This window comes from Agelaius phoeniceus, chromosome 3, assembly GCF_051311805.1.
Source record: "Agelaius phoeniceus isolate bAgePho1 chromosome 3, bAgePho1.hap1, whole genome shotgun sequence".
NCBI lineage: Eukaryota > Metazoa > Chordata > Aves > Passeriformes > Icteridae > Agelaius > Agelaius phoeniceus.
Window position 1 is genome coordinate 6,909,948 of NC_135267.1, and position 27,322 is coordinate 6,937,269.

General features: G+C 45.5%; 3 protein-coding genes across 11 annotated transcripts; 2 read left to right on the forward strand and 1 right to left on the reverse strand.

Annotated features, from left to right (window-relative positions):
* Nucleotides 1–1,055: 1,055 nt before the first annotated feature.
* Nucleotides 1,056–17,659, reverse strand: PLA2G7 (phospholipase A2 group VII). 3 transcript variants are annotated; one of them, XM_054629280.2, is made up of 11 exons: nt 17,299–17,659; nt 10,621–10,748; nt 8,411–8,561; nt 7,716–7,809; nt 7,013–7,081; nt 6,392–6,539; nt 4,872–4,985; nt 4,506–4,597; nt 3,910–4,083; nt 2,768–2,916; nt 1,056–2,428 (listed from the first exon to the last, which is right to left on the reverse strand). In XM_054629280.2, the coding sequence occupies exons 1-11, from the start codon at nt 17,642–17,644 to the stop codon at nt 2,325–2,327; spliced, it is 1,569 nt and encodes a 522-aa protein (XP_054485255.1). In that variant the 5' UTR covers nt 17,645–17,659; the 3' UTR covers nt 1,056–2,324. The 3 variants fall into 3 exon arrangements, with proteins under 3 accessions (XP_054485255.1, XP_077032631.1, XP_054485254.2); XM_077176516.1 differs by lacking the exon at nt 17,299–17,659 and adding an exon at nt 11,247–11,382; XM_054629279.2 differs by lacking the exon at nt 17,299–17,659 and adding an exon at nt 10,920–11,313.
* Nucleotides 11,509–14,260, forward strand: IMP3 (IMP U3 small nucleolar ribonucleoprotein 3). Its single transcript, XM_054629281.2, has one exon. It carries the CDS (start codon nt 11,509–11,511, stop codon nt 12,064–12,066), a length of 558 nt encoding a protein of 185 aa, XP_054485256.1. The 3' UTR covers nt 12,067–14,260.
* Nucleotides 17,642–25,894, forward strand: ANKRD66 (ankyrin repeat domain 66). Of its 7 annotated transcripts, none has more exons than XM_077176517.1 (4): nt 17,642–17,773; nt 19,178–19,331; nt 20,661–20,889; nt 25,276–25,894. In XM_077176517.1, the coding sequence occupies exons 1-4, from the start codon at nt 17,729–17,731 to the stop codon at nt 25,454–25,456; spliced, it is 609 nt and encodes a 202-aa protein (XP_077032632.1). In that variant the 5' UTR covers nt 17,642–17,728; the 3' UTR covers nt 25,457–25,894. The 7 variants fall into 7 exon arrangements, with proteins under 7 accessions (XP_077032632.1, XP_077032637.1, XP_077032636.1 ...); XM_077176522.1 differs by having other exon boundaries at nt 25,281–25,894; XM_077176521.1 differs by lacking the exon at nt 25,276–25,894 and adding an exon at nt 21,531–25,266.
* Nucleotides 25,895–27,322: the final 1,428 nt, after the last annotated feature.

Below are 27,322 nucleotides of genomic sequence, written 5' to 3' on the forward strand. Positions count from 1 at the left end.
ATGTTCCCATGCAAATATGTTTGTGGGAACAAAAATACCAGCAGAGCATTGAGTGGCTTATTTTTCTACCTAACTGACCAAATACCTGTCACTGCTGAGCTTCCCTATAAAGGAATAGTGTTGGCAGACTGTTATTTTCAGCTTGTTTTCTTAGAGCTGTTGTTGCTAAACTGTTATTGTTAGCTTGTTTCTTATAGCTGTAATTTCCTAAATAAGAATTTGCCTCGACTGGTTTGTTTTTTTTTTGAGTGGGGGTGCACTGACTTGTATGGAATGTTTGGTGGGTGGTTCTTCAACAGAAGTTTCTTGTGAGTTTCTGTATATGCTATTGTGTTGTACAGCACTGCTTTCTGATGTTTGCTTTTGGAAAAGTTGCATTGTTACGTGTTTTTTTCTCAAAAAAAAAAAAAAAAAAGTTGAGGGTATTTTTGAGGGGTAGGGGTGGGGAGGTTTTTTTTTTTCTCTCCATAGGGGAACATAGTTGTTTTGGGTTGAAGTCTTGCATTTGCTGCTGTTCCAAAGCAGTGGAAGAAGCTGGAATAAAGCTTTGCTGGCATATATTGGTTTGTTTCTGTGTTTTAATGACTTGTGTCTGTTCCTGTGCAGAAGTTCAAATGCTGTGTGAGGGCTGTTCTGCAGTCACTGATTGTGTTTTGACCCTTACCAGCTCTCTAGAGCACTGTGAGCTATGGTGAATGTTTTGAAACATTAATTGTACTTAATTAATTGAACTTGCTGCAGCTGTACTAATGAAAGATGAAGCTTTTCCTATAAATATGAAGAAGACCCAATGGAATGGTTTTGCTGCCACATGTGTGCAGCATGCTGAGCTGTTTTAAGGACCTGCTGCTGTTTTAAGGAGATGTCACCTTTTACTCCCCTCCTCAGGTGTTGAAAAGGGGGTGCTATTTTATAGTGGTGTTCCATGCTGCTGTGTAGCATAGCTGCTTCCCTCCTCTTCAGCAGCTGTGGATTTTTCATGCTGAAACAAGGACTTAGAAACCCAAGGTGGCTGATAGTGAATCTCACAGTAGATCTCAAGTGTTAGTGCTGACTCAGTAAGACAAACATGTTTATTTGCTTAATAGAAACAATACACAGCACTAGGCTGGGGAGAATTTAATTAAATTCTGAAAGACACGTCTTAGGTGTTATTACAATCTCATTTTAAGATTACAGATTATGTAAAATACTTAATTACACTGTTAATTTCTTAATTTGTTTGCTTCAATGGTTTTGTTTGTAACCTGATTTTGAAATTAACAGAATTTAGAAGACACCCCTCCATGGGGCAGCTTCAGGCAGTTCTGATCCAAAAAGGAGAGCCTAAAAGAAGGCTACCCAGGTGGCTGCTGACAATCTTTGTCCAGGTACTACCACTGCTGTCTGTATCTGTCAGTGGGAGCCAACTGAGTCCCCTAGAGACCACTGTGAGTACCTGGAGAAAGCAGAGTGTCTGGGCAGTGTTTACTGCCTGGCCAGACCTCGGGAGCTGCAGCAGTGCTAACAAGGAGCACATAAAGGGAGCTGTAGAGGGGCCACATCTGTATTTCCCCTGCAGTCCGACTGAGTGATAGTGGAAACACAGACAAGGGAGGAGCTGCTGGAGCTTTGCCCACAGGCAATTACAGTTGCTACTAGTGTGCCCCAGGGAAAAGCTTTTGAGATATAAACATCATCCTCTACGTATGGCACTAAACACATACTTAGGTTTAAGTGGATTAAGCTCCTGTGAGGAGTCCTGTGTCTGGACTTCCTCTGCTGTCAGCTGAAATCCTTCCTGTATCTTTTACTGTGACTTATTTTAACAAGACACAGTCTTGAAGACCACCCTCCACAGGCATCTCTAACTCCCAACTGTTGTCAGAGCACAGCTGAAATACTTAGAATCTAAACAGGAAAGTGGTGGTTTGGGGTTTTTTTTGTTTTGTTTCTTTCCCCCTACCCTGCAGGAAAGGCTTGCTGGATGCAAACTGATATAAAGCTTGGTAAACGAACCTGTAGCTGAATTCCTTGGAGCTCAATCTGTCTTTCTGCAAACTTGATTCTAGTCAAAACCAGAAAGAGCATTTAAATTATACCAAGTGATTTCCCCAAGCTGCTTACAAAGCAGAAGTTACCCTATTACAGTATTTCAGAGCATCCCACTAACTCATTTGAACAGAAACCTCTGTTTTTATGATTATGTAACTTAGTGCCTTGCTTTTTTTTTTCCCCCACACCCCAAAAGCTTTGTTGGTGTTTAATACCACCACATGTCTCAGCAATGTCTGACCAATATTAGTGTCCTGATGTCCATGGCATACAATACTCCTTTGTATTCCTTACTCAGGTTCAGCTGGAGATGTGTCAATATTGGTTCCAGGAATAACATTGGGTCCTATGCCATCCACAAGTGAATCCCACTGATCAAAATCCTTCTTAAGACCTGTAGGAGGGGGAAAGAAAACCAAGTGGCCATGAGTTAAGTAACCAGCTTTTTGTAAAACTACACTAAAAAATTAAATCAATTCAGCAAAGTAGGGAAGGAATAATGTTTTAAGGAGGAAAAAATGATACTCCAGATTTTTTGTACCAGAACAAAATGTCAGTGATTTTCCTCTGAGTTGCCAAGATCACAAAAGTAACTGACAAACCTCTAGAAGAACTCTGACTTATTTTTTCCACTGACACGCTTATTTTGATCTTGTTTTAAACAGAATAGTTAAAAGCTTCACAGGAATGAAATATTAGTCAACTTCCTACTTTGCTTTAAAAAAATACTTACTCAGATGTTTCTGTAGGAAGGCTAATGAAGCATGATTGCTGATATCAATCGCTTCATTTGGATCTATTTCTCCTTTTAATTTGAAAAATCTTGCAATGATTCCTCCACTCACAAAGGTGAAATCAGGAAAGCTCTGATGTACTGACCCCCTGCAAAGAGAAAAATGATCAACAGGCCTGTAAGACTACATTAAATTGCCTGATTAAAAGATGCAAGACTTCAGTTAAATGTCTTGTGCTGTCTTTAAGAGAAGATAAAACAGGTTAATCTCACAAACAAGATTAGCAGGAAATTCTGCACTAACCACAGAAGGGAGGAAGGTTTGTACATGCTCGCTCTAAGTCACTGTAACAACAGCAATAAAGAGTTGGTTTGGCAAAGTATCAAAATCAAGTTGTCTCCCTGCTCAGTGGTGCAGGATAGAGCCATCCCTCCCCTGGCTGCAGAACTGCTCCCAGAAGACTTTCAAGTGTTCAATGCAGGCTCAAGGCTCAGCACAAAGCTTGTGCCCCAGGGCAGGAATGCACACCTTGGAGTGTCTTAAATTTGGGGTTCCTGGCTGCTTTGAGAGGTTTCTCTCCCTGCTGTAGGGGATGTATGGCTCATTTAAACATATAGTGAAAACCTGGGCCATGAGGACAGACAGTCATAGTATCATTTAGGCTGGAAAAGACCCTTAAGATTATTAAATCCAACCATTAACCCAGCACTGCCATTCCAGCTCTAAACCATGTCCCTCAATGCCACATCTACATGTCTTTTTAACACATTCAGGGATGGTGACTCCCCAACTTCCCTGAAGAGCCTTGTCCAATGCCTAACAACAGTTTAAATGAAGAAATATTTCCTAATATCCAATCTGAACTGCCCCTGGTATGACTTGAGGACATTTCTTCTTGTTCCCTGTGAGAAGAGCCTGACCCCCCACCTGGTTCCACCCCCTGTTACGGAGTTGTAGAGTGAGGAGGTCCCCATGAGCCTCCTTTGCTCCAGGCTAAACATCCCCAGCTCCCACAGCTCCTCTTCCTCCTCAGGCTTGTGCTCTAGGGACTGTCTGTCTGTCTGTCTGCAGCTACCTGTAACTGCACAGCTCCAACACAAGCTTCAGCCACTGATGGAAATGATGGCTCCTGAGCACTTACTTGATAGTGATCATCTTCTTGTTTGTGTCATTGGAGATGAGCTTCTTAATCTTTAAAATGTTCTCAGCCCACTGGAATTTTTCAGAGTTGATAAAAAGCAGCGGCTGCTGGACGCTGTTTTGGTAAATGTCATCACCTACAGGAAGCATCCATACATCGAGGGCAATGCCACACCTGCCAAAAACATCTGGATATTGGCACAGAAGCAGAAAGCTTGGAAGTTCTGAACATATTTTGAGTTGCAAAAGACATAGGAAAGAGAAAGTCTTTCTGATACTGAACAGGTAAATTAATCACTTTGTTTTATAATTATCTCTACTCTGGGGGAAGAGAATTAGTCCATTCTTTCCATATGTTGGTCTCCACTGCCAGGTGCAGCTGGACTGCAGGGTCCCACAGTATCATGATTTAATAAGATGCAGCTGTTATGTTCCACCATAGCCCCACACTTGGAAAAAGCATGGCTGGAGAAAGCAAGACATGCCAAACAACACTGTTCTTCAGAAGTCAATCAGTAGTTGGGGGATCCTAGGTAAAGTGCCCTGCTCCAGACTTCTCAAGTGCCAAATGTCTCTGGCCTCATTTTGCATACTTACCTAAATCTTATTTCTTTGCTGAGACTTTCAATAACTGTAGCACCACCAAAAGAGTGTCCCATCACAGCTATTCTGCTAGTATCAACAGAATCCTGTCAAAAAAATCCAGGTGCTGTAAGAGACTTTCTTTCCCAAACATATGTTTTTAAAGGGAATAATTTTTTTAGGCATTAGACCCAACTGAAGTAGGAAGAGCATAATTTCAGCTCTGTTACTCTCTATCCAGCTTTGGATGACCTGAGAATATTTTCAGAGATTACACAGTGATCTTCAGAATACTTTACATGAACCAGTTTAGAAATGGAAGGGGGAAATCAGAAGCATTATTAGGTGTTTAACAAAATGCAGGTGGCACTTTCCACTCACCTTTAGGCTGTTCCAGTCAAAGTCTGAATGTAATACATTCGTTACTTCCTCTCCTGAATTGATTTTAAGAATGAGATTGAGAGCTTTGATACACTCCTGTGCTCTTTGCTGCACCTAGGGAGAAAGAGAGGGTGGGGTAGAGCAGTGAAAGAAATCATCAGATAACTGCCAGGCTCGACTTGAGCACAAGACTTACTCTGATAGTTTTCCCCCACTATTCTGAACTGCAGAATGGAGCCATCTGACAAACAACAAAATTGGTTTCTGGTGGTGTAAAGAGCTGAAGCTCTTGTGTAGATCCTCTACACACAGAGGCATTCATCCCTGTAACATGCACCAAAGGCCATCAACTCTGTCCTGTCACTGCCTAAGAAAAGGAGTTGTTGGGATGTACAAAGGCTTAAGTTGCAAAACTCCAAGGAAGGCTGACTCATTGATGCTTCTCAGGCTGGATAAGCAAATATCATTCTATCACTGCCCCATCACACAATAGCCTTGAAACTGTCTTTACATTGGATAAACCATACTAAGAAAAAGTGAAGCCCATCCCATGTTTTATATATACTCATCCTTGAAAACTGTAGTGAAGCTGTTGCAAAAAAAGATTTTCATTGTTCCATGAGAACAGTTTTTAACTGGTATGTCAGTAAAAGAAAAGCTTCAAGAAGAACCAAGGAATAGTTGTGATCTTAGGAACCACAGTGTGTAGGCAGCCAACAAGATGTCTGTGCATCACTGAATTTCAAATCAATCCCAATCTCCTGACTTCTCTATTTGTGAAATTTGCAGACAACAGCTTCTGAAGGCTATTTCCAAGCTCAGACATTACACATTCACACCCATGGGTAGGACATTGCACTCATCCAGGAAATGACTCTTGTACTATTGTCTGTATGGCCCAGGGAGATAAAGAGAAGCACCTCCCTGGCTAAGTTTTCATTAGCTGGAAAAACCACTCCCATATTTAAAGGTCAAGTGTATGCTTGGAAGAGCTTGTCAGAATGGCCACATTACATCCAGCCTGGATACTGCTTATAATAAATTGGAAGTCTGCGCTGTTTACATTGCTGAAAACACCTTCAAGTGTGGTAAGGACTATAAAACAAACATCCCACTCAGAGCAGCCATGATTCATCATTCCATGGAACAGTAAACGAAAGCTAATGCAAGCCTAAGGCCACACAAACACTTGAGCTCAACTCTGTGTCACTCTTAGGCTGGGCTGGGCAGCAAAAGTGTAAGAGACAGAGAAGAAACAGAAAGTTGAGTGGAACCAGAAGAGAAACAGATGACTCAGCTCAAGGGTGCAACTTCAGGAAAAAGCTTTGTTGAGGGAGCAGCTTGTGCTCTGAAGAAAGCTATTGTTGGCTGTTCCACCTTCAGGGGCACAGGACTCAATCAATTTTTGTATCTCCCCAAGCCATGGCAGAAGACTGCTCCCCTGGCCAAAGGGAGACTCTGCTAGCCCCAAACACAGCCCTCCTGCCACACTTCCCAGAGCACAGAGCCAGCCCAGGCACCTGCTTATGCCGCAAGCAACGCTCCTCCTCGCCAGTTTTCAGTTTCCTGTAGTAGATCCACTCCTTCTCCATGTTAGGCGGAGACTCTTCCTGAGACTCAGAAACAGATCTTCTTTTACAGTAATATGTGGCTGAAGCAGATTCATCTCTGTAATACCAAGAGGTTATTTCTGGGTGTGCATTCCATTTGGTTTGAGATGAAGTCAACAAAAGTTTCCAGTTTCACTCATCTGAAGAGATTCAGCTATCAACCAGTGCTGTTGCAATTGCAACCCAAGTGTACACAGACTTTCTAAATAATACAATAACCCCACCAAAACTCCCACCTCCTCTATATTATTCACCTACTTTATATTCTAACAAAAAGAGTGAAACAAATAGCATGTCTGAAAAATGACAAATGATATCTACCCCAAGACTTTCATTCTCGGGCTCATCTAAACAAAAGTCCCTTTGTTTGGAGAAGAGTTGAGCTATGGGCAGTGTGGGCAGGGCTGAAAAAGACATGTTAGTTTTTATTTTTTAAAAAAATCCAGAAATTCTTCTTTAGAATAAATAACATTCTGTTCAATGTGAGAAAGTTGCTTTCCATCAGAACTCCAAAATGCACAGCACACTCACCTGTGCTCCACAGCAGCCACTATAAAGCCCTGAGAAGCCATCTCTATGCAAATAGCAGAATAGATTGTCCTGCAATAAAAACCACACTCTGGTGAGATGCCATTCTTTCAGTTCCATTGCTCCTTAAATGCTGACCACACTAGGTATACACTAGTCTCCACTCAATATTTCTTCTCTTTGAATTTGCTACCCAGCAAAGCAAGATTTCGTATGCCAGGCACCACAGCCTGTTCACAAAACCTTGGGACTGCTTTACTGTCTGTTCAGAAAGGAAGATGACACTGATTTTTAATAAGTAGCACACACAGCACTTTGCATCTTCAAAGAGCTGTCCAAAAATTAACCAGCTAATTTTCACAACATCCTTATGGGCTGGTAAATATCTTCCCCTCCCTCATAACAAAGGTAAAACACAAATGGAGCTCTGAGCAACCTGGTCTAGGGGAAGCTGTCCCTGCCCACAGCAGTGATGATCTTTAAAGGCCCCTTCCAACCCAGGCTGTTCTATTATTCTGTGACCAACCATACACCAGCCCTGCTGTTGTTTCAGTGGGGGCATAATGACATATGGCAGCCTGTTCTTCAAATCTGTTTCAGCTCCACAAGGATCTCACCTCCCTACTGAAATCTGTTCAGAACCACCCTTGGAGACTGCTGTCTCCACAGACAACAAAACCAGTTTATCAACAAACTGCAAAATTACCGAAAAGCTCCAAGTCCATGGGAAAAAACAAGAAGTGGGTATTTTTCTCCTGGCTTAAAAGCAGCATTTGACTTTGCAGGACAGGTCACTGAACCTAAATAAAAATGGAAGTGTACATCATTATAAATAAAAATGGAAGTGTACATCATTATTACTGGAATGAGAGAAAGCATTTGTTCCTGTGGAAAAGATCCCAAGAATGTAGTGATCACTAATATCAGAGCAATCACCTAAAGATAAGGTGCCAAGACTCATCTTTAAAATAGAAAGCAAAAATGGATCTGATTCTGAAAAATCTTGGCAGAAGATACTTGTCTTCTCCCATCCACAGCCTGGCACAAGGTCTACATATCTCTGAAATCTTCATAGTCAGGCATCTAGGTCTTGCTGATATTCAGACCTTTGGATCTCTCTGACTTTTGTATATTTGCACATTTCCTTGTGGGATTTAAATCGCAACACACAAGTGCAGCTGACCTAGAGCAAACTGCCCAGACACTTCACACTTCTATCTACAGCAGTCAGGGACTGCTGAGAGCTGGGGTCACATTTAGCACTCTCACTACACAAACCCATCCCACAAAACCACACTTTTTAACTAAAAACTCTTTTTCAGCCCTGCAGCAGTAACACCCTACTCATGAAGCATGGAGGCAGTGACAAGAATAAAGGAATAAAACCAGAAGGAGTCTTACCAACATAGTAATGGAAGAGCCTTTCTCCTACAACCCGGTACATATTAAGGAAGTCAGAGAGTCCCTGATAGTATTCTTTGTCCGGAATCCATCGTGCCTCTTCGATATCTGTGGCATCATATGCTGGATAATACAGGCGCAAAAAGCTTCCCTGGGATTAGGAAAAATTAAAAAAAAAAAAGGAATATTGGTATTTATTTCTATATGGAAGAGGAAATGGAAGACTAAAACATTTATAGGAAAGGTTTTGGTTGCAAGAATGCAGTTCAAGAGAATGATGAGAATGTCATGAGAAAATTATTATCATATACAGGCTTTGATGCCAATCCTATGTCACAATTTTCCCGTGCCTACAATGAATTTAAAGTAACATAAGATAGACATCGTCACAGGTGGAGATACACATCACCTTCTCTAGGTTAGCTTAAGGCTTATTAGAAATGCTTCATTTAATTAAGTTAATTATTACAAACACTCACTACCTATTTGCTCAATCCAGCATCTTGCTGGATCTTTTCTTCCATCTTCTTCACTGGGAATGGTTTGATGATGTGCTTTGGTAAGTTTCATAGGGCTGACTGAAGTTTAAGGGGTGACTGAAGATGACCTGAGAGCTGGAGCACCTCTCCAAGCATGACAGGCTGAGAGAGCTGAGGCCATTCAGTCTGGAGAAAATAAAGCTCTCTAACGTGGCTGTACTGTTCCTGCCTAAACTGAGCAGAGGTTGTCAGCAAAGCCCTTGGGCAGCTGCACAGCAAGGGAGAACAATAAATTGCTCTTCTTCCTCATCAAGATGTTCACAAGTGTCTTGTAGTCCATCCTTTTAAACACAACTTTGTTGGCCTGTGTTTCATCTGCCTCTGTTTCTCACCACCAGTTCAAATCTCCTACTGTCTGCACTCCAGGTATCCCAGGAAAGCACCCAAGCTTTCCACACTCACGAGGACCTTCCATATCCCCTTGTCAGTCTTTTTCCTTCACAGACAGCAGCAATGTACCAATGCTACAAAGCAGACTTCCCAGCAGATGAACTGTGTGCAGTTTGCATTCTTAATTCCTGGTTTGCAAGGAAATTTGCAATACCCCATTAAAATTCACTGTCTTGCTCCAGCTGTACTTTTGGTTTTGCAAGTTACAATCATGGCCAAAATAAACATGAGCTTTGAAATAAAGCCTGATTTCTTGAATTTATCCGTTTACCAAAAGTTTGTTTAATGAAGTTTGTTTCTATTCACTTATCAAACTTAAATCAACCTTTGACACAGAGACCATTGTGGAAGAACTTTCCTCCACATTGGTAGTGATATCAACTTGATCTCAGAACAGTCCCAGTGAACCTCCCCAATGACTAACTGATTACCAGAAAGGGGAAGAGGTTCATTATTTATGCCTGGGAGAACTGCAGTTGTTCATAATACTTATGTAAAAAACCTCACATGCGCTGACTGCAAAGAGAAACTCATAACTTCTCTGTGTTGATATGGAGTAAGTTCAGTAAAGGAAAACATACGAACCATTACAAACTGATCTCAAGTTTCACTCCATCTGGCTACTCAGTGGAGTAAAACCACAGTGTAAATGCAGGTGTATTCTCTCAAAGGCAAGAGGATTTGAAATGAAACTCACAATGAAGAAAACTCACAATGAAGCTCATTACTTGTCTGGTTAATGCCCCTGTCTTACTATTGTGGCTTCTCACTGTGCTTACCTCTTGCAAAATTGACATCTTGTTCATCTTCAGAGAGATAAAATCTCAATAGACATCTCGTCTCTTACCCTGCAGCTGAAACACTACATAGGCTCATCTCCAAACCCTGCCAAATCCTGTTGAGATCTTTGTGATGAGAACAGCCACAGCCACAGAGACTGTGCGTGGAGTCTCCTCAGGAGCCCAGCACAGGAGGCAGCAGTGGGGGGGGGTGGGAAGAACCCCGTGGGTCTCATAATGACACAGTTTCTTTGCAGTATCTTTTGTAGGAGAGTCAGAAAGGCAAGGACATTAGAAGAGGGAGGAATTGGCCATGGGAAAGGCTTGCAGGTTACATCCATCTGGTAAATGCCCAGCACACATCCTACACCAGGATGGAGAGGATAGAAAGCTCAGCTGTGAGTGTCAGCATGGAGCACACAGGCAAGACCTTCTGCTTTAAAACTGCAGCCGGTTATTTCACTAACATTGCGGCTTAAATCCAAACAGTCGAGAGCTTTACCTCAACTGCATTTTCTGTCATCAGGTCTGTACATCCAACTGAGTGTGGTCCCTTTCCTTCAGGGATCCTGTAAAACTTCTCAGTGCTGTTAGTGCTCCACATTTCTACTGGTGACTTCACCAACGAATCTGGGGGAAAAAACAAAAGCAAATCAAGAGACCATCATGGCCTCTGTGACAAGACCACCCACACTGAAACAAATCCAGCACGCTGAAAATCCAGAATTAGGAAAACCAAGATTGAGCCAATACAGAAATCTGCTTGTGAGAAACAAAGAAATCCCGAATTGTCAACCTGACCTGTTCTACTGGGGATTTTCCTTGTTGTATCCTGAATCCCAAGGAGCAGACAGCGCCGTGCACTTACAGAAAAGTGGGATGAAACCTTTGGTCGGCGATCCCGCGGCGGCACTCGGGAGATGTGCGGTGCTACGAACCGCACAGAGGAAGGATTCTGCCGCTCCTCGAGAAAAACCGGCCTGTGCATCAGGGGGAGTGGGATGTCACAGAGAAACACAACGCCGCTGCCATTTTTCCAGAAGGAATGACGAATCCCAAACTCGGCCCCTGGCGAGACAAGGTCGGGCTGTCCGTGCCGGAGCGGGTGACAGGGCGGTGTGGCCGTACCTGGGCTGACCCCTCCGCGCCGGGCTGGCCTCGGCGATGCGCAGAGCGCGGGGGAAAGCAGCCGCATCCCGGGCTGGGCTCTATCTGCCGCCTTCTCCTTGGGGAAGGAGACACGGAGCCATCCTTCTCCCGGTACCCCGCCGCCCGGGGCGGGGCTCGCAGTGCGATGTCACGGCTGCTCCTCCCCGGAAAAGCTGCGGGGCCGGCGGCCGCTCCGCCCCGGAAAAGTCCCTGAGGCGCGGCGGATCCCGGTCCCGCAAAGATGGTGCGGAAACTGAAGTACCACGAGCAGAAGCTGCTGCGGCGGCTGGACCTGGTGAACTGGGAGGTGTCGGGCGGGAACTTGGCGGAGGTGCGGGCGCTGCGGCGGTACCGGGTGGGCCGGCGGGAGGACTACGTGCAGTACAAGGCGCTGGCCCGCGCCGTGCGCGCCCTGGCGCGGCGCCTCCGCGACCTGGGCCCGGCCAGCGCCGCCTTCCGCGCCCGCTGCGCAGCCGCGCTGCTGGAGAAGCTGTACGGGCTGGGGCTGGTGAACAGCCGGCAGTCGCTGGCCGTCTGCGAGAGCCTCTCGGCCGCCGCCTTCTGCCGCCGGCGCCTGCCGTGCCTGCTGGTGAAGCTGCGCATGGCGCAGAACCTGCGCCACGCCGTCACCTTCGTGGAGCAGGGGCACGTCCGCGTGGGGCCCGAGGTGGTGACAGACCCCGCGCTCCTCGTGCCCCGCGCCGTCGAGGACTTCATCACCTGGGTGGACGCGTCGCGCCTGCGGCAGAAGGTGCTCGACTACAATCAGGAGCGTGACGACTTCGACCTGGCCGCCTAGGGCTGCCCTGCCTCACAGGACACGCTCACCGATAACACCACCACGGGATATTCACACGCCTGCAAAGGGAGCCAGAAGGAAACTGTGCGCTTCCAGTGTCGTACTGACCTGCTCCTGGCTCCCTTTCACAGCTGATGGTTCCATTCATCCATGCAGAGGAACAACCTTTACACATCCACTGCTTCAAGAATACATCCAGTGGTCCAGCTCCATCATCATCCCTGGCATGCTGTCCTGGTTTAGAGCAGATTTTTCTTCTCCCCCGCTTCACTCTCAGATCTAAAGGTGCAGAACTTATTTCTGGGCTCAAGAGACAGACGGGGATACCAGCATCACCCCAGGACACATCTCAGCTCCATCATCGTGCCCAGCTCCCTCATCCTTAAAAGTGCATCTCCATCGTCCTTACATCCCATAAAGCAAAAGTGCTTGGAAAAGTCTCTGCCCAGTCGCAGGAGAGGATTTAGGTCAGACTTAAGTGCTTGGCAGCTTAATAGCAGCTGCTGGAAGGGGTTTTAAGCCAAGCTGAGCAGCTGTTTTAAGACTGAGTTTAGCTGTTTCGCTGCTCTTTTTCCAAGAGGTTGTCTTGGTTCCTCCTTCAGCTGGTGAATGCACAGGAATCAGAGTTACTTCTGGAAGGGTTTTCTTTTGATATCAAGGAACAAGGAGGGGATTTCTGGGGCTCAGCAGTAAACAAGAAGGCCAAATACCACGTTTCTGGAACTGTTAAAAGTTTTAGCCAAAAACAGAATTAAAAACAAAACAAACCAAAAACTTTTATTGTCATGTGAAGTTGTGAAGGGATGTTTGATGCTATGAGTTGTGTCTTTGCTGTGTGGGTTCCAGATTACCATTATGCATCATTTATGGACCAGGATCTAACTGGGGAGGTGTTGGAGCAAAAGCTGGTGTAACCATAACTGCAGATTTGGGGGAACTTCTGCATTTAGTACATTAGCCAGGGGCTGTTGGGAACTTTTTTCCTTTTTGATAAAAAAAGCAGAAAAACAAAAATAAAACTGCTGGATTTTTTTTAGTTGGTGAAGAAGTGTGTGGACTGCTTTATGATATAGTTTCTCTGAGTTTATTCTGATTTGTAAATGGTCCAGTAGCCCTGTTTTCCACCTTTCTAAACTTTTTTTTTTTTAATTTTTATGTAACTTATGTAAGTCTGGTTTTATTTTAATAGCTAGAAGGCTATTACTGAGTTGTAACATGTTTATCCGAGGAATGCTCTCTTTCCCTTACCTGGGGCTATGAAAGGATTTGGCAGTAGGTTTAGGAGCAGAGCTGTGACTGCCCATCCTAAATTCAAAGAGCTGGAGGAGTGCAGCTACTGTCAAAGCTCTGGATGTGGATGCCTTAGTGTGGCTTTTTTGAACAGAAAAAGTATTCAGCTGAGGTATATTTTGTATTGCATGACTACAATATGCCACCAAATATTATGTCAAGTTTTTATAAGGCAAACAGAATGTTTACATTTTTTTCCAATCTCATAAGCCAGCTGTATTAAGCATAACAATTATTAAAGCAATAATAGATACTAAGAAAAGGACACTAAACAGGTGGATAAACCATTTGCCTACTACTGCTGCTTGTACTTTAATTTATTTCAGTAACCATAACCTCAACAACATCTTAATCTTTTTCTTGGAGTGTGCATCTTGCTTATGGTAAGAAATAGAACCTGAAAAAAAGTTTCACACCTGATGCCTGACTTCTAAACACCTTCACAGCTTCCCTTTCCTCTAGAACAGTGCCATCATTTCTTGGGAAATTTAGAAGGTGCCTTATTCAGGTGCAGGTTAAAGCAGTGTTTCTGCTGTGCTTTACTCTTTTGGGGGAATTTAAGTAATAGCACAGTTACTATGCAGGGGATTTTACTACTGAGATGCTGAACTCCTGCTCTGCCCCATGTGTCCAGCCCTTGGAGGAACTGTAGAAAAGGAGATATCAAACCTCCAGCCTGTCAGCCTCTGCAGTTTATATCATCACCCATTCCTTTTGTATGAAACCTACTTTTTATCATTCAGCATCTGTAACAGAAGAGAAATAACCCTGTAGACTGTTAAGCAGTGGGAATTGATTTCCTTAGAAATATGTGGGATAACAGCATCCATCACCCCTGCTCTCCTCCTATGGTACTGGAAATCAAATTCTTATGTTCTCTAAGAAACCAGGCTGTGTGTTTATATGTCTGTGTGCTTTAAGTCTGGAATTTCTTAACTGTGCTGGTTGTACAGTAGCTGAGACCTGAGATGAGTGTCCTGCTCCTCAGTTTTTAGCAGCTGGCATCCTCACGCATCCCTGACCAGAGCTGGGTCCGCTTCAAGTACAATAAAATAGATAAAACAGATAAAATGGAAGTTCCAGCAGCACAGCCACATTCCTGCTGATGATGACAACCAGGGAAATAATGGCTTCCTTGTGTTCCACAGTGGTTTTGCCTTTAGTTCCTGGGTTTGGGTTTGTTTTCCAGAGCTGACATGCTGTGGCCACTGCTGGGTGGTTCCCGCAGCAGTTCTGGAGCCGGGGATTGAAAGGGCAGAGGAAGCAGCTCCTACAGCCTTTCCCAACACTTGGATAAACATGGAGGCTTTTGTTAAATTCCAAGGCTGATCCAATGTCAGTAAAATTGGCACAGCTTCCATGGTCTTGTATAAACTGGCATGAGGATATCATCCAATATTGTCCTTTTTTGGGCCAGGTCCTTCAAACTCTCCCCTCCAGTGCTCCAGGGACTTGCAGCAGGAGAACTTTGCATGTGAGAGTAACAGGATGGGGTCCTGGGTGTCACTGTGCTTCTTCCCTGTACCTTCTGAAGTGGGCTTGATGTTCCTCAGGTACCCCAACATCTCCATGTGTCTTGTGGGAAGTTGTTGCTGCAGGACAGAGGATGGGGCAAACTCACTCCATGCCTGACAAAACTTGGCCACTGCCACGTCCATATGTGCCTGTCCCAGGACCTGGGGGGTGCAGGGGTACCAGCTTCTCCAGAAAGGGAGAACGGGGCTGCAGGGGGGTCTGGGAAGTGCAAAAGCCATTGGCAAACAGCGAGTGGTTTCCAGGCAGGAGCTCTCACTTGGATAGTGGGCAGCAGAAAAGGAGGTTTTACCAGGGCCTTTGGTTTTAGGTTTGAGGGAGTTATTTTTTCCTCTGTTTTTTTTTTCTCTTTAATGTTTTCTCTTTTATTTTTTTCCTTTTATATTTTCTCTTTTTTTTTTTCTCCTGACCTTGGCTTTCACTTTATTTGAAGGCTGCCAAAGCAGAGAAGCTGAGGCTGAGGAATGTGGGGGAGCTGAAGGAAGGAGTCCTTCACACTGACGCCTTTTGTGCTGCAGTGTGTAAAAAGCTGAGGCTGTCACTGAAATGCAAATGTGTGGCTTTTCACTGATTTAAGCTCCATTATTTTCCCAGTAAACAAGAATGCTGCATGTTTTAAAGGCTGCTTCCATCGGACATTTTGGTGTGGCTTAGTGCTGACCTCAGTCAATCACTGACAGCACATCACCATGAGCCTTGGGGCTGAGGAAGGATGGTACATCCCCCTTCTCAAGATGGGAAATAGAGACTGAGAAACAAAGGTGGAACTGGGCAATTCCCAAGTTTTTGGGTGATGGTCCTATATCCTGGGCTAGGCCAGGGCCTCCCAGCCTTGCTGAAGGGCACTTCCCCATGCTCATGTCTGCAGCACTCCCCAGTAAGAAACCCCATAGCAGATGGAAGCATCACTGTCCCCTTTTTGAGCTCTGAATAAGGTTTTAAATACATCCCCTGGCAGATCTGACCCTGGAAATTGCCATTTCTCATCACCAGGGCATGGGATCACCTTAGTCCCTATCCCAGAAGCCAAAACATTTCAATATTCACTGAATCTGGGGGATTATTATCTTAAGAGTTATGTCAACATTTACATGAGAGCTCCAGCTCTTGTCCCTGCTTTTAAATACACCATTTTGGGCAGTGAAGCATCTTTTCTGACCCACTGTTTGCTGTTTTAGGCCTGCTGCAGGACTTTGTAATGGGAAATGTGCTTGCTGGGAACTCCCCCCTCTCACTTCTCTGCAAGCACAGCAGTCTCTTCCTCCCTCATATCAGCTGATTTTGAAGACAGAAGAGTATTTTGCTCCCAGCAGGCAGAGAAAGGGGAGGCCACCCATTAATGAGAGATGGAGATCTGAGCATGTCCCATTCCTCCTGGAGCTGCTGTTAGGGGATCCCATGTGTCCCCAGCAGGGTGTCACCACAGTTTGATCCCACATGTCCCCAGCAGTAAATCACCACAGTTTCTGGGCTGCTGTGACCACGTCAGCGGGGTTGGGGAGTGCAAGCCCAGGCAGCACCACCACCCCCAGTCCCTACCCAGAGGAGCCACCAGGCTGGGATGGCTATGTCACAGGGTAAAGTGCAGGCAGGCTGTCCCGGCGGGTCCGTGTGGCTGACATGGCAGTCCTCGACTTGTCCCTTGTACCTGAGCTTGGACTTGAAACACACCAGGGAAACCACGTCCTAAAACCACCTTCTCTCCACACCAGCTCCAAGAGCAGCTGAGGCACAGGGTCCCGTGCACGTATGGGGACGCTGGGTTTGGAGACGGTGAATGCCGTGCTGGAAGAGCACTCAAACCTCCTACACCTTGGCCCCCTCAGCTTCCCCGAAGAATTTAGTGGGGAAGGAATGCTTGAAGTCACCAAATCCAAACCCCTGCTCAAAGCAGGGCACACACGGGGCTGCCTCAGATCTGCATGTCTCAGTGCTGGACACCCGAAGCACACTTTAATCACTCTCGCTGTGAATTATATTTTCCTCTTCCATCTAGTTGGAGTTTCCCCTGCTGCAGCCTGGGACTGCTGCGTCCTCCCATCCCCATGCTGGGCACAGCAGTGTTTGAGGTGGGTTATATTTCCCTGAATGCTGTCCATACACGGATAGGCGAAGCGACACGTCCCCTGTCACCCCTGTCACCCCTGTCACCCCTGTCACCCCGTTACCCGGAGTGACTCCCACCCTTCCGCAGGGACGCACAGGGATTTGGGGCCGGATAAGGGGCTGGAAGGAAGAAAGGAAGCAGAGGAGCGCGATCCCTCGAGGGCTGGGGACAGGGAGTGCGAGCATTGAAGCTGCGTGAGGCGCTGCGCAGAAATTAACTCCTTAAAATTCCCCTCACGTCACCATTGCTCCTCCCGTGCTGCCCGCAGATCCTTTTTTTGCTCTTTGCAGGGCTTCACGTACCTGTTGTGCGGTGTCCCGGCCGCCCCCTGCTCCCGTCCCGCCGTCCCGAGGAGCAGGATGTCCCCTCTGGCCACCCACGGCCCTCCGGAGCCGGGCGAGCAGCGGCTGCTCCCTCAGGACGCCGCCTCTGTCGCAGGCACAGCGACTGCCGGGCTCTCCCCGAAGGGGAGGGACCAAACTTTGCCTTAGTTTCCAGCTGAGACAATCTTTCTGAGAGAAATCCTCCCTGGGCCTGGAAAACAAAGTTCTGGCATGGAGCCATGCTAAGCACAGCCTGTGCGTCCCGGCGGAGCCCGCGGCTGCCGAGGTGCTGGGCCGTGCCCCGGTACGGCAGGGACAGGGTCATGTGTGGGCTCCTTGTGTGTGAGCTCTGGATCTCCCGGCTGGGGCTGGGTCAAGCAGCAGGAACCCCAAGAGAAAATTCCCCCGGATGGGTTGCAACACCCCGTGGAGGAGCTGCAATGCCTGTGGCCGGGTGAGCAGTGGGGGACGGCGCTTCGGCTCAAGGTTGTGCTGTAAAAATACAAATCTTTTCCTCTGTCCTTATAAAGGGGATAACCACAGTCTAGGGAGGCAGATCCCACTTTTGGGTGTGACATCTGGGGTGGCTGCAGGGGAATTTAGCACAGGTTCCGACCTGTGGGGCAGATCTGTACTCACCCCGCTTTGCATAGTCCCGGCATTTGCCCCCTCAGTAATGCTGAATTCAGGGAATTCACCTGAAGTAATAAAAGATTAATTTAGCACCAGTAATAAAAGATTAATTTTGTGAGAGATCAACAGCTGTGAAATGCCCTTATGAGCTGCAAGGCAGGCAAAGGGAGGCAGCAGGGGAGGAGGGGAGGTAGAATTTGGCTTGGCTTAAATTGCTTATTAAATTGCCCCTCTGGACTGTCTCCTTGGAGAGCTGCTGAGCTCCTGCCTTGGGATCAGCAGCTTCCCTTCCCTATGTGTATGGGTATGAGCAAAAGCTGGAAAAGAATAAGAAAGTTGTATGAAAAGGTCCAAGATTTTTTTTTCCTGTACTCTTGTCCAGACTTCACTTCAGTGATGGGCTGGATGCATTAAAGTTTGACATTTTCAGGACAGATTTGATGCTGTTGAAAGGTGTTGGAGAACAAGTCAGAAGATTTTTTTTTAATCTAAAGGAACAGGTTGTTCAATGTTAGTGAGAGACAATGAGGAGGAGGAAGCAGTACACAGGTGGTTAGAGTAACAGAGATCCCATGATACTTCTTTGGCCCACTAGGGGCTCCAAAATTTAATTTTCTTTTTAATATATTCAGATTTCCCAGATGTGGAGGAGTCAAACTCAGTAGAAGACAAATATGGGTCTTTCTTTTGGATCTTATCTACACAGTCCAACCACCTAGGTGTAAAACAGGCTATGAATCTTAGTTTAAGACCATTCATCCTTGCCCTATCATCTCTTTTTATATGCTTAATTATTATTATCCCTTTTTATAATTTTCACCATCAGAGGATGCTTGCATAGATGTTGCTGATTTTCTCTGCAATAAAATGCTACCAGTAAGAGATCTGCAGCACTGGCAAGGGAGGAGCCAGTTCCCATGGTTAGTGAGCACAACAAACCTGTGGCAAATGTTCAATGTGGCTTTAGCTACAAGTCCTTTATATAAAGGACTGCACTTTGCTGTAGATTTCTGTGTCTACAGACCAAAAGTCACCATCAGTCTGTGATCACTGGTTTGAAGATTTTTTTTTCCCCCTGTCATTCCTTTTACCCTTTTTTGGACAAATCTTGGTTTCTCACGGTGCCTGTCTCATTTTTAATCCAGGTGCTGCTCGACCTATTGAAGCTGCTGAGAGGAGCTGCTCATCAGTGAACACCATTGAATGACCATTCCTCTGTTACCAGGTGCCTTCTTGCAGCATGACAGAGCTCCATGAAGCCGTGGCTGTGGGTGACTATGACCTGGTGAAAAAGATTTTGAAGGCAGGGCGCTGTGACCCAAACCAGAAGGATGTCGACTGGCATGACAGGACCCCCCTGCACTGGGCTGCTGCCAAAGGTAAGGGCACCCCCAGCTCTCCACTACCTCTGTAAATGGACATCATAAAAGGTGATGCTGACCACCTGTGATTGTATCTAGGCTGGCAAAATCTCAGCTTGTGTTTGGTAATTTTGTCCCTAATGTGCAAAAAAAAGTTAAATATGCATTTAAATGGGAACTTTGCCTACAAAATAGTTTATGAGACTGCTGTTGAAGTGATTTTTAGCTTTTTTTCTTCCATCACACAACAATTTGCAATTTACATGATGTACACATTGGGAATGGCTGCTTTTCCCCCCTTACTTTTCTAAGACATGACTCCCTGAGTTTTTTTCTCATGTACACCCGTGGGAAAGAGCAGGAGGTCAAACCCACTGTATTTACACCAGGTATTTATCAAACCAAACAGAACAAAATAATAACTGTGTTTTTACATTGCTCTTTATATCCCACATGATTGAATGAACAATGCAGGACCAGAGCTGCTTGCAGCTCCCATTTGTCCTTCACCTTCAGAAGTGTCTGATAAACTCAAATATCCCTTTGCAGCCCAAAAATAGATGATGCAACAATAAATAATGTATAATTGCACACAGTGTAAAATGGGAAACTGGACCTCTACTCCTCTGTGCTACAGTATTTCTTGGGATCTCATGTCATCATATCTGTCTTTGCTCAGAAATCAAGTGTGTGATTTCCGTTTTACACTTAAGACCATGTTTTTGTTTTGTCCTGATGGATTATCAGGCATTTGAACATTAGCAAAGGGGACTGATCTTCTTAACAAAAATGATGGTGAGAAGCTGACAGAGCCTAGATGTAATTTGGAATAGTCAAGCTCAGTCAAGGCAGTGTGAAATGGTGTAGAAATAACTTTTTTTTTGCTTCTTTAAGCAATTCCATTGGTTAGAAAAATGTGAAAGTGAATGAAAAAGTAGTTTCTCAACTTGCTATCCAAAAAAACTCTGTTTTAGTAAAGCTGTTCACAGGTTTTCCCATTCTTAATGTTTAAATTTTATTTTGCAATTGAACTAAAAACCAAAATGAAACAATGAAATAGCTAATTGGTCAATGACTACTTGAGATGTGCTGTTCAGAAATTAAAAAGCTTTTTGATTTGGTTGGTGTTTTTGTTGTAAATTTCTTCTGGAAACAGTCGAGTTTGGGAGAAAATAGAAAATAATAGCATTTTCTATTCAGTATCCCTGATATATAAATATGATATGAGTCAGGTGGGTGAAATCTGTGTCTGAGGGAATTATGACCAGCTGTGTGTGACCGCCTTGTGCATCCTGAAGCTATAAATTGTAAAGCATCTGCTCTCCTGGTTTTGCTGCGCGTCGCCAGGGCGGTCAGACCTGGTCAGGCTCCTGGTGGATCACGGTGCCCGGCACTGCCTGCGGAGCGATGTGGGCTGGACCGCGGCTCACTTCGCTGCCGAGGCGGGGAAGCTGCGGGTGCTCCGCGCCCTTCACTCCCTGCACGCTGCTATGGATGCCGCCGACCTCTTCGGAGACACTCCCCGGAGGCTCGCGGAGATCTACGGACACCGGGAGTGCTCCAAATTCTTGGAAAAGTGAGTAGTGGTGGCAGGCCTCGCTGCGGCTGCACTGAAAATTAACTTCGGTGCTCCACAGAGGACCACAGAATACGCAAAGTGTGTTACTTATCTTCCCACCCAAAGCCTGCTAAAGCCCTGACACACAAGCTGTAGTGGATGAGCAAACACGGGCCTGTCACGGGGAAGCCGTGAGAAGACATTCTTTTATTCCCCTGCCTTCTGCGGTTTCCCTTGGTATGTTTTCAAAATCGTTACCACTTCATGACATCACTGTTTTTGTAAGGATGTTGCAGAGCCATTATTAAGCAACAGAAATGAAAGCAACAACTGACAAGTGTTAACCCCTTACAGTGGTGAATAGCAAATACACGGGTTGAGTTGTTTAGGAACAGCCCTCGGCAGCTCTGTGTGTGTGTCTGCGTGTGTATATATATTTATGTGTATATAATTTGGCTTTCTTATAGTAAAGAAAAAAAGCCACCCTATTTTTTTACATAATCACTGTAAATTAGACCAGTTAATAGGATGGTCATATAGTACTTCCAAATTTTGGGAAAATCTTTGTTGTCTTAATTACTTACAGTTAGCACTGTGGCAGCACATGCCATAATAAATATGTTTTTTAATGGTTCCCAATTACCATTCCTGTTTTTCAGCTGTTGGCTTGGCTCACAAGTATTTTCATCCTTGCAAAGGTGTTTCCCTGGATCAGGATGCTTTACTGCAGAGGTTTGAGCTGTGTCCCATCCTTCATCTCTCTAAAGGAGTGGGACAGATCACCAGAGGCCAACCAACTTGTTCAGTGCAAGACACAGTCCCAACACTACTTTACTTGAACACATTGCCCATGAAAGATACACGTGCCAGACCCTGGAGTGCTGAGAGCTCCCAAAAGTGTTTTCTCCCTGGGTTTTTCTGTGACATTACAGTCCCATCATCATCCTTCACTGGCACCACTTCCACATTCTCAAGACTCCTTTGGAACCATATATATCCTGTTTGTTTTTTTTTAAATAGGCATTTATCCAACTCAAAGTCTTCAGCTTGTCAGTGCAGCACACAAGCTGCCAAGTTTGAAATCAGGCATGGTGACAGGCAAATATCTGAGGAGGCCAGTGCTTGACAAATGCCACTTTTCATTAATCCATATAAACTTTTCTGTAGGTACTGCTGTCCTTCTGTTGTACTTCTTCAGCTTGGTTCCTGCTGAAATGCCCCGTGCCCACCTTTTATCTTGACACATCAGAGTCCTTCCATAATAAAAGACAACCAAACTGTGCAAAATTCCCCTGTACAGAGCCCAGAAAACTTTGTCGTGGAGACACAAGCTCTGGTTTCCAAGCTCTGGCTGTTGGAAGCTGCTAATAGCTTTGCATTTTACCTGCCCACCCAACACAGAATCATAGAATAGTTGGAAGGGACCTTACAGCTCATCTCATTCCAACTCCTTACCATGGACAGGGACCCCTTCCACTAGACCAGATTGCTCAAAGGCCTTTCCAGTGTGATGGAGCTGAACACTGCCAGAATGGGGCATCCAGACCATCTTAGAGCTAAAGTCTTTTTGGTTTTGGAACTGACATGCTGTAATCTCCCACTATTCACCACTTTCCTTCCACACAGATGCATCAGCTCTTCTTACTCTCAGACCTTCAGTTTAAAGGCATTTAGGCAGCCAGCAGCTGATAATGAAGCTTGGCAAATTAGATTTTTTTACTACTTAGCCAGTGTCTAGGTAGTAAAGCTCAGGTCTGCCAGACCTTTGAGAATGGGGCATTGTCTTCCAGTGGAGATTCTCTTTATACTCTTCTCAGCTCTTGGCATACTTAGTTTCTATACCAGAACAGGTAAATATTATCTAACCCAGAGGGTGAAAGTCTGCAGACTTCTGCCCCTTGCATGAAAAATTTATACCAATTACTTGCCTATTCAATGCTGTCTGTTTTGCACTAATCTCACCAGTAATTCCTGCCAAGTCTGTAGCATTTGCTGTGCCCTGAATGTGCTCCAGAGCCATGGGAGCAAGGGGTAGGGGAATTGCCTGGATGATGCCAAAGGGCAATGCCTGTGGCAGGCAGAGGTGCCTGGGAGAATGATTGACATCGTGGTCTGAGACACCTTAGCAACAGCCCATGGTGACTCAGGTCAGCTGCTGAAGGGCTTTCTGAGGTGAATGACTCAGATTTAAGGTGGAAAACTCATGATTTAAGGTGGAAAACTTGTCTTTCAGAACCACATGCTGGCCTGACTCACCCCACATCTGCATGGCTCAGCGTGGCTGGCAGATCTAATGACTAGGAAGATGCTTCAAATGCCCAGTCTAGAACACACACAGAGCCTGTACAATCACCTCATGGCCATAACCCAGCCTGTGGGCAGCCAAGAGTTTATCACTGAGGCTCAGGAATACTTTTTAAAACCAGCCACTATCATTTATGACCACAGTGGATGCTTTCACCCTCACACACTGGTGTCACATCAGCCAACTTGGAGTAAACTAGGAGGAACAGTTGTCACTTGTAGTGTAATTTCAATTACCATCTGCTCCTTCAGATGTGCGGAAGCTCCCAGAGGTGATGTCCAGGGTCAGGCAGTGCCAAAGGGTACAGGGCAGCACTGTGTACGCCTGAGACAGAGAATTAAGAGTGTGCTTGCACAAAATGCTGTGCAGCACAGAGCATCTCTGCTCTCCACACAGTGGTGTGTGTGGGATATACATAGTAGGAACATTTTGTTACATACCATCCCCGTCAGATTTGGATATTTGCCTGTCATGCAAAAAGAGAGAAAAAGCAATTTTTAAAACCATCTGAGGGTCTGCACCAACTGTAGGGCTGATGTGCATATCTACATAGGCCTATGAGCATCCAAATCCTTCATTAATCCAAATTCAGCCCCCTCTAGCACCACGTGACCCTTGCATGCTGTTTGTTGGTCCCCAGGTGGTGCCAGCTGCATGAACTACCTGGGCTGGGCCACTGAATTATGCTGAGGACTGCACCCACATGGAAATATTACATGTATCAACATGGAAATATTATTAACATGCAAATATTAGGAATATTCCGCTGCTGAGTATCAGTACCACTCACTGAGGTTTGCATGAACATGCAAAAGTTAGGAAACAGCTGCTTTCAAAACAGCTGCTTCTGAATAGCAAATGTGTATTTTGCATTAGATTTGGTTTGTGTGAAAAGGGCTTTACTCTTGATGCTATGAGACCTGCCAAGAAGGGGAGAGAGACCCCTCAGCCTGTGTCTGCTGCCAGCCTCTCTGCAAAGTGCCAGCTGTTGAAATTGCACCAAAGGGTCCTGCTGTCTAAGAGCAGGGCATACATATACTCATGTATAAATAAATAAATAAATAAATAAATAAATAAATAAATAAATAAATAAATGTATGTTAATATTTAAAAGTTTATAGAAAAATATTTCTTGCCCTTGGGAGCAGATACTTAATAGAAGACAATAGGGTAGTTCAGTTGGAAGGGACCTACTGCTAATCCCATGGCCTGACCACTTCAGGACTGACCAGAATTCAAAGCATCTTATGAAGGGCATTTTCCAAATGCCTCTTAAACACCAGCAGTCATGGGACATCAACCACCACTGCCAAACATAAGCTCTGTGGAGACCTTAGAGCACCTTTCAGTACCTGAAGAGAGCCTACAAGAGAGGTGGAGAGGGATTTTGGACAAGGGCATGGACAAGGGGGAATGGCCTGGGTAGGTAGGATTAGATATATTAGGAATAAATTCTTGACTGTGAGGGTGGTGAGGCCCTGGCACAGGTTGCCCAGAGAAGCTGTAGCTGCCCCATCCCTGGAAGTGTTCAAGGCCAAGCTGGGTGGGGCTTTGAGCAGCCTGGTCTAGGGGAAGGTGTCCCTGTCCATGGCAGAAGGTATAGAATGAGATAATGTCCCTTCCAACTGAAACCATTCTGTGATTCTATGACATAGAAAGCCCACGTGATGAGATGCATCAATATGGAGCTGCTGACTTTGCTCTGTGCTGGCAGCTAGAACAGCATTGCACTCATGTGACAGAAATGTTCTATTACAGAAAAAAAGGATTTTTCCTGATATTGGATGGTGTTTCTGACAGAGATTCCTGAATTCTGAGTGCCTACAAAATCAGAGCCCTGCAGAAGGAGGAAAGGGTTTGTCTCCTCTTGGGCAAGACTTACAGTTGGAATGTCCATGTCTGGATGCAGGCAGTGCTGGGGCCCAGGGGCTCCCTGTGAGTGGAGGTTGGGGCTGCACCATGCTGGACACACTGTGGTGTTTCTCAAGTGTTGATGGCATCAGGGTTTTGACCAGACCAAGAAACAACCCCTGACCCTGCAGATGGGCACCTGTGAACAGAGATGTGTGTGCTGTGCTCACTCTTGCTTTCTCTCCCAGAGCAGAGGTGGAGAGCAGGAACTACCGCAGGAAAGCTGCACTGAGAAAAATACCCTTAGACCAGAGAGATGAAGACTGGGAACTCAAGAAAGAAGAGCTTAAGAAAAATCCACCATGTTTTTGGGAGAAGTGTACGGCCTCTATTCTAAAGAAACATGGGGGAAAAAAGGGGAAGCAGTAGTGTGCCCTGCCTGTTTGGTGCCTCTGATCCTTGCAATGCAGAGCAAAGGCACTGGCAGACCTCAGGTGGATCTTTAGTGTGATATTTGGGTGAATGGAAGAAGCAGAAGGCTACAAGAGTGCATCCTTAGAGATACACTATAAACAATCTCCTTAAGAGCTAGGAGTGCTTCAGCCTCTCTGTGTGTTTCTATGTACCTGATCTCAAAAATAAAAACAACTGAAGGATATGTTTAAATGTACCAATATTGTAAATCACTGCAATGTTTAGTTACTGCAATGGAATTTACACATATTGCCAGGGAAAAAAATAGTCTTGATTCTACCTGATTCACAAAAGCATCTCGGACTGTGGTTCTGCTTGCTCTGCTGATGTCTGTGGCCTTCGCATCTTTGCTTCTGTCATTGAGTCAACCAGGAGGTTCTACATGGGCTTGCAGCCTCTGGTGATGCCTGTCTCATTTCTTGGAAGTGGGATGTACTTGCCTCTTCTGGATGAAGCTGAGATGTTAATGCTGAACTTTCACTTGACACATGGGTCCAACAGCCTGAATCTTCCATTCCTAGCCCAGCAAAAGGGAAAATGTGCTCCTCCCTTGCTGCTTTCAGACAGCTGTGACTACCAAGGGTACTGGAGCACTGCCTTTTTTTTTAGCATTGTCTCCAGCCATTTTCATGTTTCTAGAAATAGGAATGGTGTGCAAGTGGTACTGAGTTCTGCTTCTGCTCATCAAAGCTTTCCATGGCAAAAGCATTTTTAACACTTTCTCTTCTCAGTCATAAAGACTTGGAATGTGACCCAGAGCAGTTTTCCATCATGGGCCAGCACTGGGCAGCCATTCCCATTGACTTCTGGCACCTCTCATGTGTCAGCTTCTCCAGGCTGGGCACATCCTGCATCTGTCCCCATGGGCTGTGCAGGGTGGCTGTGCTGATGGACACCCTGTCCCCTGCAGTGCCAGCTGAGTGGGGCTGGTGCACAGGACAGGGATCCTGTGCTGGCTGTCACATTCTCAGAGGTTTCATGGGGATGGAAGAATGGATCTGCAGTGTGGTTCACTGGGGCTGTGGTGTTTTGTGTGGTAACATGTGCAAGGTGCTGGGTTTTGCCTGCTGAGTTTTGTGGCATGTGAGGTTGTGAGGGATGGATGTTGCAATGGATGTAGGGTATGAGATGGATCTTCCAGGGCTTTCCTGTGAAAGTGGTCAGGTTTGTCATGTTAAAGGTTGAAGTGCATGAGCAGCAGCAGGGGAAGGAGGGATGTGTGGCTTTTTTTGTCCTTTCAAGGTCTTTCACAGGGGAGATGTGTCTTGTAGAGCTGCTTACAATCTGCCTCTGGACCTGAGCTGCTGGTAGAAGTGACCAGTTCAGGTTCCTCTCCATTCTGCATGTTTCACCTGCTGTGATGGGTTGCCCTCAGGGAGCAGCCAGATGCCCACTCAGCTGTTCCTTCACTGTCACCCATAAATGGGGTGGAAAATAGGATGGAAAGCTGATGGATGAGAAAAATAGAGTGAAATCACTAACCAGTTACTGTCACAGATGAAACAGACTTGATGTGCAGAAAATGAATTTATTTACCCACTAAAAGTACAGTAGGATGATGAGAAATAAACACAAACTAGAACCCACTGCCTGCACCACTCTTTCATCTGAAGCTCAACTTCCCTCCTTCATCCCCAGCTCTTCCACCTCCTCCTCCACAGCAGCACAGGGAGAAGGAAAATGAAAGTGCAGTCAGTTCCAGTAAGTTGTCTCCTCCACTCCCTTTTTGTGCTGTTTCCCCAATCCAGAACAAAACTTGGGTGTTCCACTGAGCCGGAGTGCACTGGGAAAAGCCAATCTCATCTCCAGGTCAGAGCAGGC